At 37.3% G+C, this 17,865-nt stretch overlaps 1 protein-coding gene across 1 annotated transcript in view; it reads left to right on the plus strand.

The window, feature by feature from the left end:
- Positions 1-17,865, plus strand: part of LOC106873978 (uncharacterized) — a 1,133,216-nt gene that overhangs the window by 463,312 nt on the left and 652,039 nt on the right. Inside the window, exon 3 of the mRNA XM_052969422.1 lies at positions 331-501. Coding sequence (XP_052825382.1) covers positions 331-501 — 171 coding nt within the window. The remainder of the gene's footprint in view (positions 1-330; positions 502-17,865) is intronic.

Here is a 17,865-nt window from a genome sequence, read left to right on the forward strand (position 1 = left end):
ATAGAGAGAGAGAGAGGAGACTGATAAAGAGAGAGAGTGAGAGAGAAAGAGAGAGAGGAGACTGATAGAGAGAGAGAGAGTGAGAGAGAAAGAGAGAAAGATCTACTTTAAAGATAATATTAAGTGAAGAAATGAGAGTTTCGAACATGATAGTAAGTGTAACTGCCATGCGCACTTAAGTTTCTTGGTATGTTTTAGCTTATACTTAATATCTATTTTGGGGTTACCGAGTGTAGGTACCTTCTCAATAAGCACATACTTACCTTTGATTTTGTAAATAATTACTTAACTTAGTGCTTACTAAATTCATTTTCATTTATTATTTTTCAGTTATCTTATGCTGACACAAATCCTTTATTGTCAGATCGAAAGGAATATGAAAATTTTTTCCGAACAGTACCCAGTGATAGCGATTTTAATCCGGCCAGACTTGCACTTTTGAAGCTTTTCCAATGGTCCCGAGTTGGGACCCTCTTTGAAGATACATCCGAACATGGATATGTAAGTAATATTTTGTTTGTGTTTCCTTAATATAAGGGACTCGTTTTTAATAGAAGAAAAACATGGCTAGTAATTTAGCGTTTGTTAATGTATACTTTTTCTTTCATTCTACGAAATGCAAGACTGTCAGGGAATAGATGTAGAGATATCTTACACAATATGCAGTAGAACCTCGCAGTGCGAGTGCACTTTTGTACGTGCAATTTGCTATATGACCCGAGGCTCACGCAAATTTTGGCCTTGAAGTACGAGCGGAAATCCACAGTAAGCGCGAGTTTCATTCAAGCGACCGCTAGTCTGCGCTGAGCTCACACAGGCTCTCCCAACAAGAGCAGTCTCCGTTCGCTCAGTTCACGTCTTTATCTCGTAGCAGCATCCCTCTTGTGTTTTTGCCAGTGTTTTTGTTGATTTTTGTGCATATTTTATTATTATTGGTTAATAATCAGTTGTGTTAGCCATGGGTCCTAAGAACGTTAGTGCAAAGGACATTGCTGAAAAGGAGAAAAAGCAGATTACAATAGCATTGAAGAAGGAAATCATTACTAAACATGAGATAGGAGTGTGTGTAGAGAGCATAGCACGTCAATACCACCGAAGAACGTCGACGATCTGCATTATCCTGAAGAAAACGGATGAGATCATGGCCGTTACGACAGCAAAGCGTGTCCCCATGCTCTCTAAGCAACGCACATCTCTCCACGAAAGGATGGGAAAAGTGCTGCTCCACTGCATCAACGAGAAGTAACTCGCAGGGGACACGATTACGGAGACCATCTTCTGCGAATAAGTACGAGCGCCGCATGGCGATCTTCTGAAGCCAAACCATGGAATAGCAACAGAGAAGACATCAGCAGACGCATTTAAGGCCATTCGCGACTGGTTTTATAATTTCAAGAAGAGGGCTGGTGTTCATAGCACCGTCGGGTATGGAGAAGTAGCGGGCTCTGACACGATGGAATTTGAAGATTACGTGCGTGAATTCCGTCAGCTGATTGCGGCCGGGGATACATCGCACAACAGGTATTCAGCTGTGATGAAACTGGCCTTTTTTGGAAAAAAAAAAAAAAACTGCAGAAGAGAAAAAATGCCTGGCCACAATCCTATATAAGTTAGAACAACTCACGCCCTTTGTGCCAATGCGAGTGGAAACGTTAAGATTAAGCCGCTACTTGTCCACCATTCCGCAAACCAACGAGCTGAACGCAAGTAATTCACCAAGTAATTCTTCTCCGATTGGGCCAACCTTGTATTCGGAGCAGTAGTGAAAAAGTATTCTTTGGAGAACAATCTTCCTCTCAAGGCCTTCCTCATCCCCGGCTATGCTCCTAGTCGCCCTATACACCTCATAGATGTTGTCCTGGACGAATTTAAATTTATAAAAGTTATATACCTTCCACGGAACACCACCCCTATCGTCAAGGCATATAGACCAACATGTGATTTCTAATTTTAAGTAATTTAACACCTGTTTTGTCGATGTTTGAAGTCACCGAAAACACAAATCTAAACCTTCGTAAGTTTTGGAAGGAGCACTACAACTTTGTAAACAGTTCGAATATCACCGATATGGCCCAGCGGTGTAGCGGAAGACTGTGTGACAAAGTGACAGAAAGTCAGTGTTGGCAAAGTGAGAGTATTTTTGTGAGTTTGTAAAAAAATATAACCCAGTGAAAGTAGCTACAATTTGTGCAACTGCTTTATTTAGTAACACTAATCTGGTACATTTTCGTAACATTTTTAAAGGCAGGAAAAGCAGGCTTCTCTTGAAATGTTTCTAATGAAACGACCTGCAAATGTAAAAAGTGAAGAAATTGTATTCAAAAAGCTTAAATTAAGCTAATTCAGAGAGAAAACGCCAGAAATTGTTCTTCATGATGTCTTAATGGAAGGAGATTCTCCTTGTAAACAGTAATCCTACTTCTATCGTGTTCCTCGAACATAAATAGTCCGATCTTTAAGGTAATTTAGTTAATAAATCCAGTTTACATAATTCTTATGCATTCTCTTTTTTATAACTGTCATTTTATTTGTAAGTACACTTTTTTTCTGTTTTAAAACACATAAGAAATTATTTTTGATTGGTTTTATGGGGCTGGAACGGATTAATTATATCTTGATTAATTTCAATGGGGAAATGATATGTAAAACAAGTAATTCGTAAAACGAACTCGGTCTTGGAAAGAATTAACCTGATACTGCGTGGCATCATTGTACTATGCTTTATAGGTAATAATATAATATATAACAAGATATAGACAATAAAATTACTTAAATCAAAGACACAAGGACGTAATGTTATATCGAAGTTGTCGCAATGCAGATCAACATCAGCACATAATTGCTTGATATAATATCGATTGATCCAGGATGATCAAAATCCAGTTGTCACTGGCAAGGTTTCAATTCGTACAGAAAAGAGCTGCAACTAAATAGAGATATAGTCTTTATCGCATGTTCTTCCGATTTAGCCAGTCATCACCCTTTGCATTCTAAGCTTAGCATGTCATGTAATTTTAGCCAAATATTTTATCTCGATTAAACTACTACAGATAGATGCCAAATTTTATCTCTCAAATGAAATCTCATTAATTTAAGAAGTGATACAACACCTTAATATTGGATAACGTGATATCGGTTGTAAAATTCCAGCAAAAATACAGTATTGGCATAGTTTGATTGTCTTTCATAACCGGAGGACACATTTACAGCATCATGGAGCTTCACAAGAAAAAAAAAATGCGAAATATTTACCCGAAGCAATGATTATTATAGCAGGTTAATGTTATCCATTCTATATATATATCAGATAAACTGTTATAGCATCAGGAGAGTAGGAATTAGAATATTAGTTACGTGCATATGAATCCAAGGTTAAATTGTATATTAACCTTAGTATCATTTGATGCAAATGCTATTTCAACTGGCTCTCCCATTGTTAGACATATTGGTGAATTAGAGGACTCATTCAAGACAAACGCTATCAAACATGTTGGTGCCAATCATTTGTCAATAAAAGAAACATCATCACATGATATCTAGTAGAGGTCGTTTGTAACCAAAACAATATGTCTACTTTACTTGTTTTAAGAGATTACCGTTCAATAACATTAAGACGGCACTCACTTCAAAAGTCATGTATATGTGCAGATAAATAAACATGATGTCATAGGCTTCAAAATATGAACTGTGATCCGGTATTCGATAAAAAAAATAGTTATATGTAATAGTATTTGGTCAAAAGATGAATGTTCTCTAATCTTCTTTTAAGAGTAATATATTACGTATCACTTAAGACTCAGAGATTCATAATCATGTATGTGACAATTTCATAAAAATATACATCGATCTCAACAATACACCAGCACAATATACCAACGGTACGCCAGTTCTCCTCTAGGGGTAGTATCGACGAACATGGCACTCTGGTATGTGTGGCTATCATACCATGAGTTGACCTTCCCTGTTTTCTTCTTAGTCCTTTCAATGGTGTTCCATGACTTGCTCCTATAGAGTGGGCAAATCCCATTTCTATCGTTACGTATGATAGTTTCAAATTTCCTCATGGCTCCTTTGTATTCTCTAATCCTTTCTTTATGGATGTAACCTGAGAACTGCATGCGGTGAACGAAATGTTGTATTTGTCTCTGTAACCATGCAGGGTCGCACATGCGGGACACATTTCGCATTACTCTGACGAGGTTTGCTATCAATATATTGAATTTAGCATCGTCCGCGATAGCAGAGTTCCGGTGGATCAGGTATTTGAAGGCCATAGTTTTGGCATAGTGTGAATGAAGTATTCGAGTTTTATTATTCTCATTTTCCAGTTCTGTATCTAGTACTGGTAGTCTATGATTAGGGTGTTTAGTAGAGTAGTCTATCGTGACCTTAATACTCTGGTGGATGGAGTTAGCTATTTGCTGGATGCTCTCCATAGTATTAGTTTCTATTTCTATTTCAAGAGTAATCACTTGTTGGGGTGCATTTACCACTACGTTGATATCATCGACATAGCGAGAGTACATATTCACGAGTATGGAGTTCTGTGTCAGGCATTCCTTTAGCCCTCTGTCTCAGGCATTCCTTAAGCCCATCATACCATGAAGATTTTGGGCATATCACCGGCGATACTAACGCCAATGGCTTCCCCTTCGTCCTGGGCGTATATTTTGTTGTTAAACTTAAACGTGTAGCCTTTTAGGGTAACACTTATGCGAGCTCCTAGTGCATATGCGATCATTTTCTTTATATGATGAACATTTATATATATATATATATATATATATATATATATATATATATATATATATATATTTGCAAAAGTGCTTTTGAAATATTTTAAAATTATTTTATCATTGTCTTCATTATAATTTTAAAATGCTGCTCTGAAAAGCCTCGATGCCAAATGCCAGCATGTTCAAATGTTTAATAATTTCAGAGGGAGTGTAGAAAAATTCTGGATCTTTCTGCCGTGAAAAGTATGTGAAGTTTTGGACTGCAGACTTGGTATTTTGAGGAAAATGTAAGATGTTAGATATGAGAGATAAAGATACTGTGAGGTACAGCAATTATTTCCACTATCTCCACACAGTTGTCATTCAGCTTCCAAAATGTTTTGAAATCTCCCAATATCCAATATGTTTTTGAAATGTTCTACATCATGCGGGAAACATTTCCTCAGAAAGAGATACATAGTGGGAGTTGTTTTTATCAGAAACCTCTTTTCTGGAGTTTTGGCAATGATGTACTCATCCAGACCTTCACTCGTTGTCAAAATTTTTACTTGTTTTTTGTCTACAATTTCCATTAATTCCCTGTTCTTCTTCTATAAAACTGTGTACTTCAGAGCTCATCCGAGCGCTGTTGTTCTGCAGGTTCCGTCTCTTGTAGTTGATGTGATTGTTGCCGTTTTGGTTTTTTTTCTTTTTCTTTTGGCTTCCCTTGTTGCGGATCTTGTAGTGTCTCTCGCTGTTGGTGTGAAACAATAAATAATGATTTCATCTATTTACACAAGGGTGAAGTGTGAGGAGGGCAATACAGAAGCTGACATAAATCATGAAATGATAAAAAATTAAGTATACACGGTATATACTGAAAAAGAACGGACATATGCATAGCATATAAACATAAAGAAAAAGTGGCGGAGAGAATGATAGAGATATGGCAATCTTGATACACCTCTAGGGATAATCAAGGAAACCCACTGTCCGAGATTTTCCTGCTTATGAATTTCGATCAAGAACAACAAACGAGAGAGAAGAAACTCTACTCTGTATGGAATTATATGGTCAGTTCCACCGTGAAACTAACAGATGAAAAGACCAGGAAGCATCATGGAGGTAGCTCAACAAGGGTGAGCTAAAATAGAATAATGGAAACCTAACCATCGTGGCCCAGGACCAGGCATTGAATACCAAGAATATATACAACACACGTGCATCGAACTTCTGCAGAATGTGTGGGAAGAGGGTCGAAAGCGTGACTCACATTGTTAGTGCTTGTGAAAGTCCTGCGCAGAAGGCGAAAACGCGTAGACACGACAAAGTAGTCCAAAACCTCCACTGGCTACTAAGCCCTAACTATCGATATGAGGTTACGGGTGCTTGGTATCAACATACACCCGAAGAGGTAATGCAGAAAAGGGGGAAGGCAAAAATCTTCTGGGAATTCGATTTCCAGACAGACAAAGAGTTAGAGCACCAAAGGCCGGATATAGTAACCTTTAGGAAGGACAAACAAGAGCGCCTAATACTCGACGTGCAAAATCAACACATCATGAAAGAAAGGGAAAAATTGATAATTATGGAGACCTGAGAATTTGGATCGCTAAGCTGTGGTAGCTACGAGAGTGGAACATAAATGTTATCCCTATTATCATCGGGGCATTGGGTTCAATACTACCCAATCTGAAAAAACATCTGAAAACCTTATAAATACCTTACAATCTAGATGTGTTGCGAAACTCGGCATTGCTTGGAACTGCACGCATATTGCGTAAAGTACTGCCTGTCTGAGGTCCTAGTTGTGACTTAACAAATAGTACAAACCTCTGGTAGATCCAATATCTTCAATCAACCACCTTATGATATTGTATACTGTGCGACGTCAATAATAATAATAATAATAATAATAATAATAATAATAATAATAATAATAATGATAATTTTTTTTTAAATACAAATTTAACTGTGAATTTGCGTGTGTAAACTGGGAATGCATTCAATGAGCTTCTCTGCCTTAGGTGTACGGAAAACACTCGCCAAGAAATGAAAGAAAATCTGAAGAAAGAAGAAAAATAAAAACAACATAATAACGATAATGATAAGAATAAAGGTGGCGAGCTGGTTGAAATGCTTAGCGATATTTCGTCTGCTGTTACGTACTGAGTTCATATTCCGCCGAGGTCAACTTTGCCTTTCATCCTTTCGGGGTCGATGAAATAAGAACCAGACACGCACTGGGGTCGATGTAATCGACTTAATCCCTTTGTCTGTCCTTGTTTGTTTGCTCTTGTTGTTCACCAGAAGAGCAGCAAGTTTTGGGGAGGCGATGTGTTGATTGTTTCGACCCACTGTTTAATTGATACTTATTTTATCGACCCCCAAATGATGAAAAGCAAAGTCGACCTCAGCGGAATTTGAACTCAGAGCCTTGCGACAGGTAAAATGCTGCTAAGTATTTCGTCTGGCGCACTAACGATCCTGCCAGCTCACCGCCTTGTCAATAATAATAATGATTATTATTGTCATTATTATTATTATCATTATTATTACTACTACTATTATCATCATCATCATCATTATATCTACTCTAGGCACATGGCCTTGAAAATTTGGTGGGAAGGGGGCCAGTCGATCAGTTACGCACTGGTGCGTAACTGGTATTTATTTCCCCGACTTCGAAAGGATGAATGGCTAAGTCGACCTCGGCGGAATTTAATCTCAGACCGTAGCGATGCTCGAAATATCTCTCAGCATTTTGTCCAGCCTGCTAACACTTCTGCCGCTCGCTGCCTTTTTAATAATAATAATAACAATGACGGTGATGGCGATGATGGGATTTTGCTTGACATGGGAAATGAGTCAAGGCTATCGAATATACGTATTACAGATGAAAATTTAAAAAGAGAATGATACATGAAATAGATAAATTGGAAATGTCTTCGAGACGCTGCTTCTTACTGACTCTGGTTTTAAAAGCATATTGCACTAATTCTTAGTGTCTGCATAGAAAGTTATTACTAGCATATATAACGAAAACATGAATAGTGTTAATACATATACATGAGAGAGTTGAAGTCAATAATTATAAGCCTGTTACAAACTTATTATTGATCAGGAAATTAATAACTGATCACATTGCATCTAAACCTATGTCTTTTGGGGTCATAACTTATTAACGGAAGAAGAAAAGTGCTACAGAGTGATATCAATGGTACTGTTGATTTATTGCATACCTATCGAATGATACTTCGCAAAATCCAAATAAGAATGAACTGAAATGTTCTTTGAATAGATTATAAAAAAGCATATGAGAATGCACCATATTGTCATATTTCGGAGTGCCTAGAAACATTCGATATCCATAAGATGCTATATCAGAATTTAGAAAAAATCGATACGGTCATGGGAGAAAGAAATATTTGATGGAAGTAATCATTAGGGAATATGAAAAACCGGGGAGACTCACACTTTTATTTGAGGAGACTCATGCCTTTTAGGGACACTCACTCTTTTCATTATTTTCTTCATTGTATCTATTTATTTGACAACATACCGAAAAAATTCAGGTCTACTTGATAAGAACATGAAAATTACGAATCATTTCCTATAGAGCGATAAACTCAAATTATTCACTGGAAATGAAAATAGAACTGCTTCTTATAGTTTTTTTTTTATAGCAAGGATATTTGGTAACAATAATGGAATATAGTTTGCTTTTAATATGAATATAAGTGCAGTATTAACCATGAATAACATTGCATTGGATCAGACAAATTTGCCATAATTTGATGTCATTTAGTTTCTGAAAGAAAATGTTGGCTGCAAATATAGTGTGGTACATCTTAAATGCGTATACGGTCACAAAAGCAGTCAGTATTTGGGCTATGTCAATGTTGAAAAAAGTTTATTTTTTATTTCATAACTACAAAGGCGGAGTCACATAAATGGGAAAGCAGAAGGAAGATACTAACAATGTATGATGCACAACACTCTAAACTAACTATCGATAGGTTTTATTTACCGAGGGACGAGGAAGACAGCCATTTGTTAAATGCAGAACAAGTGCTGTAATTTTGGCTTTCGTATGTTGTGCTTATTGCAGTTAATGTAAATTCACTGACACAATGGAAGATGTCATGATCCGAATGAAGAATGCACTAAACAAAGAGCTAGCAGCATATAACAAGGTGAATGTGACGGAAACAATGAACGTTGGTTGTTACTGAAAAACGGAATTTTGAGATGAGAAACGGATCCACTAATTATTTCATCTCTAACCGAATACCTTGAAAACGTACAGGTAAATATCAAACATCAAAGTGATTAGAAATGATTACAAAATCTCACATGATTGTGTCGGTAACAGTGTGCACTGGGATGTTATCCAAATCATTGCATTCCAAATGACGGAAACGTGTTATGGACATAAGCCAGGGATTGCCATAAGGATTGATTATTAAAGAATTGTGTGGGATTAATTCTTAGAAGCTGATCATGCCCTCTCAGCTAGAAAACCAGATATAGTTTAGGAGAGAGTATGGACAGACAGTGCAAAATTATTGATGCAAACGTTCTTTTATTTTTTCTCAGTTTGCATTAAGGGAAGGCTTGCTTTAACACATCAGTTGCATGAGAGGACTACACTCCGCTACTGCTGTTGCCGCTATTATTGTGGCTATTTTTTATGATTGCTTACTGGAGTAGCTGGTGTATTTTCATACTTTGATTATTTACTAAAATGTCTCAATATTTACTCTCGTGCATGCAATTGTGTTTTGGTTATGTGTTACTTTGTTTACCATTGCAGTTTCTTTTTTGATTGTTGGGGGCTTTTCGGCTAAAGAACACGATAGAATAAGTACTATACTTTAAAGAAATAAGAACTGGAGTCTATCTGTTCGAATAAAGCAATCCTTCAAGGAGGTGCTCCGGTATGGCCGTAGTCAAATGACTGAAACGAGTCCAATAAAAGGTAGAATGCAAAATAAGCTTTCTGTTGTTTACTTGTAGCTTAGTTATGTTAGGGGGTCATTGCCGATGTCAAAATTTAATATGTGTCAAATATATTTACAGCTTATCAGACGTGTCTGTGTGATAAGAAGCTTCCTTCCCAATTACATAGTTCCGGGATCAGTCCCACTGCGTTACACCTTAGTTAAATGTCTTCTACTCAAGCGTCGGGGCGACCAAAGCCTTGTGAGTTGATTTTGTCGACGGAAACTGAAAGAAGCCTGTTGTATAAATATATATGTATCTGAGTGTGTGTGTGTCTTTGTGTCTTTGTTTGTTCCCCTCCCATGACCGCTTAATAGCTGGTGTTCATATGTTTACGTCCCCGTAACTTAGCGGTTCGGCTAAAGGACGATAGAATAAGTACTAGGCTTTAACAAAAGTACTGGAGTCTAATTTTTCGACTAAAACAATCCTTCAAAGCGATGCTCCAGTATGGCCGTAGGCGAATGACTGAAACGAGTCCAATAAAAGATAAAAGATAAAATAAGTTTTCTATGCTTTACTTGGGAGACGGCGGCGATAATATTTGTTTATACGAGTGCTCCAATGACAATTTCCTTTCGTAATCTTTGAACAGATCGGGTTTCGAATAAAGATGCAACGACACAGAACGTAATAATTCTTTCTAATTTTGTTTCAATGCCAATAGTTCACAAGTTAGTGATATATTGATTACATCGGCACCATCACATACCATGTTGTTTACTTTATCGACCCCGAAAGAATGAAAGGCAAAGTTGGCCGCGCTGTATTTTGACATCGGGACCTAATGAGTCGAAAGAAAAACTCCTAGCTTTCTTACCTTTCTTTTTCTGTCCGATGCTCTAAAGATTCTTCCAGTTTACTGCCTTAACAAAATGCATAAAAGTAATAACGATATATTTCTCATAGATTTTAGTAGCCAGAGCGACCAATCATTGGGCTCAATTTCTTTTCATTGGCAGTATAATATCTTCATCTCCATTTCCAATTCGCCATTACATGTATCACTAATATGCTAATTAAGCCATCAGTAGATTTAATCAGATATGCTGCAGAGACGTATATGGACTTTTTAGTTTTTCCTCAGATGCAATGATAAAACATTTAATAAAATATAAATGTCTTTTCAATACATTAACCATTTTCCGGAGGAGAACTTCGAGTTAAGTGATCCATTTTTATCTCGGAATGATGCACATTTTTTTCTATTTTATACTTTTTTAAGAATATATTTACTCATATTTACAGCTCTGTTCTTTTCCTATCACAATTTACTTTGATGTCTTTTCAGTAGCTATCTTTGTTATCAGCTTCATAAATGTCATCCAAGTCTCGTACACTTCCTGAGTTGAAACGACATGTAAATTCATGTCGCTTAATTATCATTTCTGTTTCCTGAACACATCTAACTCAACTCAAAATAGAGATCTTTTAACTAGTTTAAAATTAAACATATACAAAGATATCTGGATTATGCATCACAGCAAAATATGAGACGATCATAGCAAATGTACAACAATCTCTGTTAAAGGGTTACACCAGAGTAAGATGATTGAAACTTGTAGCCACGAGCATCTTGTCTAAATTGAAGTTGAAATATTATGCCATTCCTTATTTCGAAGTTTCTTTTTTAATTCCTTTATTTATTCTCTCTAATTGCCAGTTTATGTACATGTCGTGATTGGAGAAAATAACGGGAATCTTTGTCTCTCCGTTACCGTTGTTTTGTGATTGGTACAGAACTCGGAACAAATACATGAGATCAAAATTTTTATCTCATTCAATGCAAGCTTTATGTCACGCAGCTCATCTAGGTGTCACTAAGTCCACAGTCAGCTTGTGTCGAATGAAGGCGGGCAATTCCTTCAGTGGCAAGCTAAATAATGATCTACTTCATATTCGAGACAAATACTTTATATACGACACGAATATGCAACTTTTGCCTAAATTATGTTCCTCTATTAATAAACGTCCATTAAATGGAATGTCCCGCTGTATCGATTTTGTGAACAGTATTCTTGTATTATTTTCTTCTTTTAATTGTTTTAGTTATTTCACTACGGCGATGCTAGAACACCGCCTTTAGTCGAACAAATCGACCCCAGGACTTATTCTTTGTAAGCCGAGTACTTATTCTCGGTCACTTTTGCCAAACTGCTAATTTACACTGACGTGAACACACCAGAATCAGTTGTCAAGCGATGGTGGGCCGACAGGAACAAACACAAATACACAGACACACACACATGCACATACAGACACACACACATACACATACAGACACACACACACACACACAAACATACGACGGTTTTCTTTCAGTTTCTGCCTACTAAATCCGGCTTCAGCTCCACTGGGAGGCCCATGGGGCAATTGCCTTCTACTATAGCCTCGGGCCGACTAAATCACTGTGAATGAATTTCGTAGACAGAAACTGAAAGAAGCTTGTCGTGTATACATATATGTGTGTATGTGTGTGTGTGTGTTTGTATGTCTGTGTTTGTCCCACCAGTATCGCATGACAACTGATGTTGCTGTGTTTACGTCCCCGTAACGAAGCGGTTCGGCCTAAGTGACGATAGAATAAGTACTAGGTTTATAAAGAATAAATCGTGGGGTCGATTTGTTCCACTAAATGTGGTGCTCCAGCATTGCCGCGATCAAATGACTGAAGCAAGTATAATAATCCAAGAATACTCTTTTATTCTTTTATTTGAGTCATTTGACTGCAGCCATTCTAGGACACTGCTTTTAATCGAAGAAGTCGACCCCAGGACTTAATCTTTTTAAGCTTAGTATTTATTCTATCGGCCGGTTTTTGCCCAACCGGTAAGTTACAGAGACGTAAACAAAACAACATCGGTTGTCAAGCGGTGGTAGGGGTGCAAAAACAGGCACACATGCACACACACTCAGACATACACACATACATACATACACGCACACACACGCACGCACACACACACATACACACGCACACACACACACACACATATATATATATATATATATACGACGGATTTCTTTCAGTTTCTGCCTGCCTACCAAATACGATCAAAAGGCTTTAGTCGACCCCTGGCTATAGTAGGACACTTTCCCAAGTTCCACGCATTGAGACCGAACCTGAAACCACGTGGTTTGTAAGCAACCTACTTACCACACAGCCACTCTTGCTGCTTATACGACGGGTTTCTTTCAGTTTCTGCATACCAAATCCAATCAAAAGGCTTTGGTCGGCCACTGGCTATAGTAGGGCACTTGCCCAAGTTCCACGCATTGAGACTGAACCCGGAACCATGTGGTTGGTAACCAACCTACTTACCACACAGCCACTCTTGCGGCTTTCTTTATAGCATTTACACAGAAACAATTTTTCTGGGCAGTGAAACATGTGGTACAGGCCACTCACTTGTGAAATAACAATATTCTAAAGATACCTTTTAAATAACAGTATTATCGATTATTAGAGTTTGTGTTGTTCCCGTTTCATAGCGCACATGAGGATTTCAGATTACTATATCCCGATATATATTTTTTTTTGTTCTCTTGCAAAATTGTTTTGGGGTATTTATCGACTAGCAAACAAAGTATAATAATTATATTTTTAATAATGTAGGCCGAGCCATTTGTGAAACATTTACACCTGGAAATTACACTATTCAGTGCCAGAATTGGATAATTGAGATGGGATTCTTTAGGGAAATAGACATAAAGAAACACAGAAAACTCCAATTACAGGAAACTTTAGACAGAATTCTTCTGAAATGGCATGTGGCCAGAAAAGCCAAAGGTTATAAAACGAATAAAATAATGTTTATAAAATCAATATAGAGGCACTGCATTTCATTGCTTAATTACCTTTTACAATTAATTTTACTCAAGAAAACTACGAGGCCGCTTTGTATTTCTAGGTTTTATATATACTTACTTTACATTTATGGAAATATTTCATTTCTAGCGGTTAATTCAAATAGATTGAATAAATAACGATGAATTCGTTATTTATTCAATATGTCCGAAAGACATATATATTAAAATTCATATTTTGTTCTCATTGGATATAATTTGTATCTATTTTATCTAAAACAAACACATACGCATACGCGCGCGTGCTCGCGAGCGCTTATATTTAGGTGTATGTCAGTAGTTTCCAAAGGACGAATTCGCATCAAGTGCAAATTTTGAATGTAATTAAGTCTGCATTTGGTTACTATCACTGTTTTGAATTTCACAAATAATCATTGCAGGGTTTAAAGGAAGAATTTGGTTAACATTATTGCCGTTTCGAGCAGTAAACGAGACACCGTCAATCGCACGGAAGCCCTTTCACTGATAACGGAAGTTTGATCTTCCGTTATTAGCGAAAGCATAATCTTCATTATTTTCCATCTTCCCTATAGCTAGTATTATATGAAAATGTATGTCAAGGTAAAAAACAAAAAAAAACAAAAAAATCATGAAAAACAGAATGGAGCCTGGAAAGTAGAAAGATTGCTAAGTTATATGACTGATGCTGATCGTACATTTATTGGTTTTTTACAATGACTTTTACTTATTTACAACGTTTTCATTACCAGAATTAGGCACAATAGTGATAGGTACTGTAATTAGATTATTGTATTGGAAGTTACAATTAAAATATAGGCGCAGGATTGGCAGTGTGGTAAGTAGCTTGCTTACCAACCACATAGTACTGGGTTCAGTCCCACTGCGTGGCACCTTGGGCAAGTGTCTTCTACTATAGCCTTGGGGCGACCAAAGCCTTGTTAGTGGATTTAGTAGACGGAAACTGAAAGAAGCCCGTCTTATATATGTATATATATATATATATATATATATATATATATATATATATATATGTGTGTGTGTGTGTGTGTGTTTGCGTGTCTGTGTTTGTCCCCCCACTATTGCTTGACAACCGATGGTGGTGTGTTTACGTCCCCGTAACTAGTGGTTCGGCAAAAGAGACCGATAGAAAAAGTACTAGGCTTCCAAAGAATAAGTCCTGGGGTTGATTTGCTCGACTATAGGCGGTGATTCAGCATGGCCGCAGTCAAATGACTGAAACAAGTAAAAGAGTAAAAGAGTAAAAAGAGTAATAACGATAATCCGATTGTTATAAGTAATATGTATAATATGTATCAACTAAATATATTTAGTTGCTCTCTAATATCTCAGTAAAACATCATTTTAGAAAATTATAGCAAATCTACTTTAAGGATAGTAATATAATGGATACAGCTGAAGTTTGTTACTCTAAAATAACTTTAAGGGAAATCGCCTCATTTAGTCGGACACTATATCATCATCATCATCATCATCATCATCATTAAGATGAAAAGTAAGGGAGTGTATCAGTTTGGGGATATGACTGGACGAGCATTGGGAGTGGGAGGGGCCTCCTGAGAGAGTGGCATTTCTGGTGAGTGAGCGTGTGAAGAAGAGTGTGGTGGAATGGAGAGAAGTGTATTCAAGTTTGATGTAGGTTACAATGAGGTGGTGGGTGAGAGATGTGGGTATTTTTTAGTGCATATGATCCAGGGAGTGAAAGGAGCGAGGAAGAAGGAGGGGAGTTCTGTGGATAGGGTGAGGAAAAGTGATTATGTGGTGAGTTGCATGCGCGAGGGGGTTAAGAGGAAGTAGAAAATGAAGTATGGAGCAGGAGTTGGTGGTAGGGAATAATTGTCTTCTTTCTTTTTTAATTAATCGAAGCGTAATACAGTTCTATATTTAAGAGATGAGGAATTATGTACATTATTTACATTATTTACATTATTTACATTTGAAGGTATTTGCCCTCATCTTGTTTCTTGTTAACACAACGTTTCGGCTGATATACACGCCAGCCTTCATCAGGTGTCCTTGGGTAATTTTGAAATAAAACCACTACGCCATATGCCCGTGGGCATTTGGCGTAGTGGTTAAGAGCGCGGGCTACTAAACCCAAGATTCAGAGTTCGATTCCAGACAGTAACCTGAATAATAATAATAATAATAATAACAACATCGAAAAATACCTTAGGAATGAGAACCCAGGTTCGAAAATGGTGTAAAACAATGTGATATTGCTGCTCCTACAATGCTTGCTCAATATTTTGCAACATAAGCGCAAGAGTGGATTTGGTAGACGGAAACTGAAAGAAGCCCGTCGTATATATGTATATATATATATATATATATATGTATGTCTGTTTGTGTGTCTCCGTTTTACCCCCTTTCATCGCTTGACAACCGATGGTGGTGTATTTACGTCCCCGTAACCTAGCGGTTCGGTTTAAGAGACCGATAGAATAAGTACTAGGCTTCCAATGAATAAGTCCTGGGGTTGATTTGTTCGACTAAAGGCGGTGCTCCAGCATGGCCGCAGTCAAATGACTGAAACGTGTAAAAGAGTAAAGAGTAAAGAGTATATTTTCAAATAGCTGAAAGGTCTATATGAGATATAGGAAAGCGGGATATCTTTTCAACCTCGAAAGATTTTGTGCCAAAATGAAAGTTTTTTCAATCTCACATCATTGAGTACTTGTATACAGATAACTGTGACCTGTTAGCACATTCCCAGGAAGATATGCAACACATGCTGAATGTGATTTTTCCAGCATGTACAGTATTGGGCCTTGAAAAACACTGCCCCTTCTAATCTTTATGTGGAACCCTCTGTAAATGTGAATGTTCAAATGCTGGAAGTTGCAAGTACATTCATTTATTTAGGAAGAACTATGAGTACTACTGGACTTGATGAAATTTCATATAGAATCAGCAAGGCTAATACTGCTTTTGGCAGGCTTAACAAGCGCCTCTGATCATGCAATAGTATATCTTTTCAAATTATAGTTAGTGTTTACAATACATGCGTTCTGCCATCTTTGCTCTGTAGTAGTGGAATTTAAGGCATTTAGAACGATATCATCAATATTGTCTTAGGAAAATATTTGGGACAAATTGGAAAATGGCCATCAGGGACGTGGAGGAACTTCAGAGAAGTGGTAGAAGTGTATAATCAATGATTTTGCAAAGTCATTTGAGGTCGGGTGGACATCTGGTAAGAATGGATGATGAAGGATTTCCCAAGCAACTTCTGTATGGTGAGCTGGAAGATGGTAGGAGACCAGCACATAAACCCAGGAAGTTCAAGGACTGTCTCAGAATTGCTCTTACATAGACAGGAATTTCCGTTGTTGATTGAGAGAGGGAGGCGCAAGACCTAGATGGATGCAAGAAGAGAGTGCAGAGTGGTTGATCGAGGCTTGAGAGAGAGAGAGAGAGAGAGAGAAAGAGAATAAAGCACGAGAAGAATGCTTAGAAGGAATAAGCCTGTGGAGAATGAGAGTGTTGCTTTTTTATGTGGTTTGTGGGAGGAGGTGCTTGAGTTGTGCGGGCATGGTCAGCCATCAGAGAACTCACAGGAATGGACGCATGGTTAATTGGGATACAGCTATTGTTCACAATAGAACATGAGCAAAATGTAGAAAGGTGTGGCTCTCAGTCGGAGGATTAAAAAGGCATGTCAAAAGAGTTCATACTGTGGCACCTGTTCTTTCTGCCAGTCAGCACAGCAGTGCATTATATAATAGAATATGCAAAACTTTCGCGGGGCTCAAGAGTCATACAAAGGCCTCACACTGCATCAACATTAACTCATTTCAATGATTCTTACTAGCAATGACTTTGCTCATATACGAGAAACTAGCTAATATGTATGTAATATCTGACAAAAATGTAATGTATATTAAATGCAGGTTCTTTAGTAAAATCAATTACCATTATTTACATATAAAAAATACATATTTATGAGCATATCAATTTTGCATTTCCAGACGAAATTTTCAATGGCGTTGGTTACACATTTTGAAAATTACTAAAAAGTTCGTTCAGATTATTCTCGTCTTCGAGACTGTAGTTGTACCTCTTCGTTCTCTATTTTCTGCTATTTATGAAACAAAAGATACATTTTCACACTCACGCACTCACACAAGTACATGCACACTTATATACAGACATACAAACACATTGACAACCACAAATAGATACACACTCACACGCACATACACACAAGCACTCACACACACATGCACACATACACGCACACACATACACACGCACATACACATATATCTACGTATATGTGAATCAATGCACTTGGGAA

This window comes from Octopus bimaculoides, chromosome 7 (assembly GCF_001194135.2).
Source record: "Octopus bimaculoides isolate UCB-OBI-ISO-001 chromosome 7, ASM119413v2, whole genome shotgun sequence".
In the NCBI taxonomy this organism is placed as follows: domain Eukaryota; kingdom Metazoa; phylum Mollusca; class Cephalopoda; order Octopoda; family Octopodidae; genus Octopus; species Octopus bimaculoides.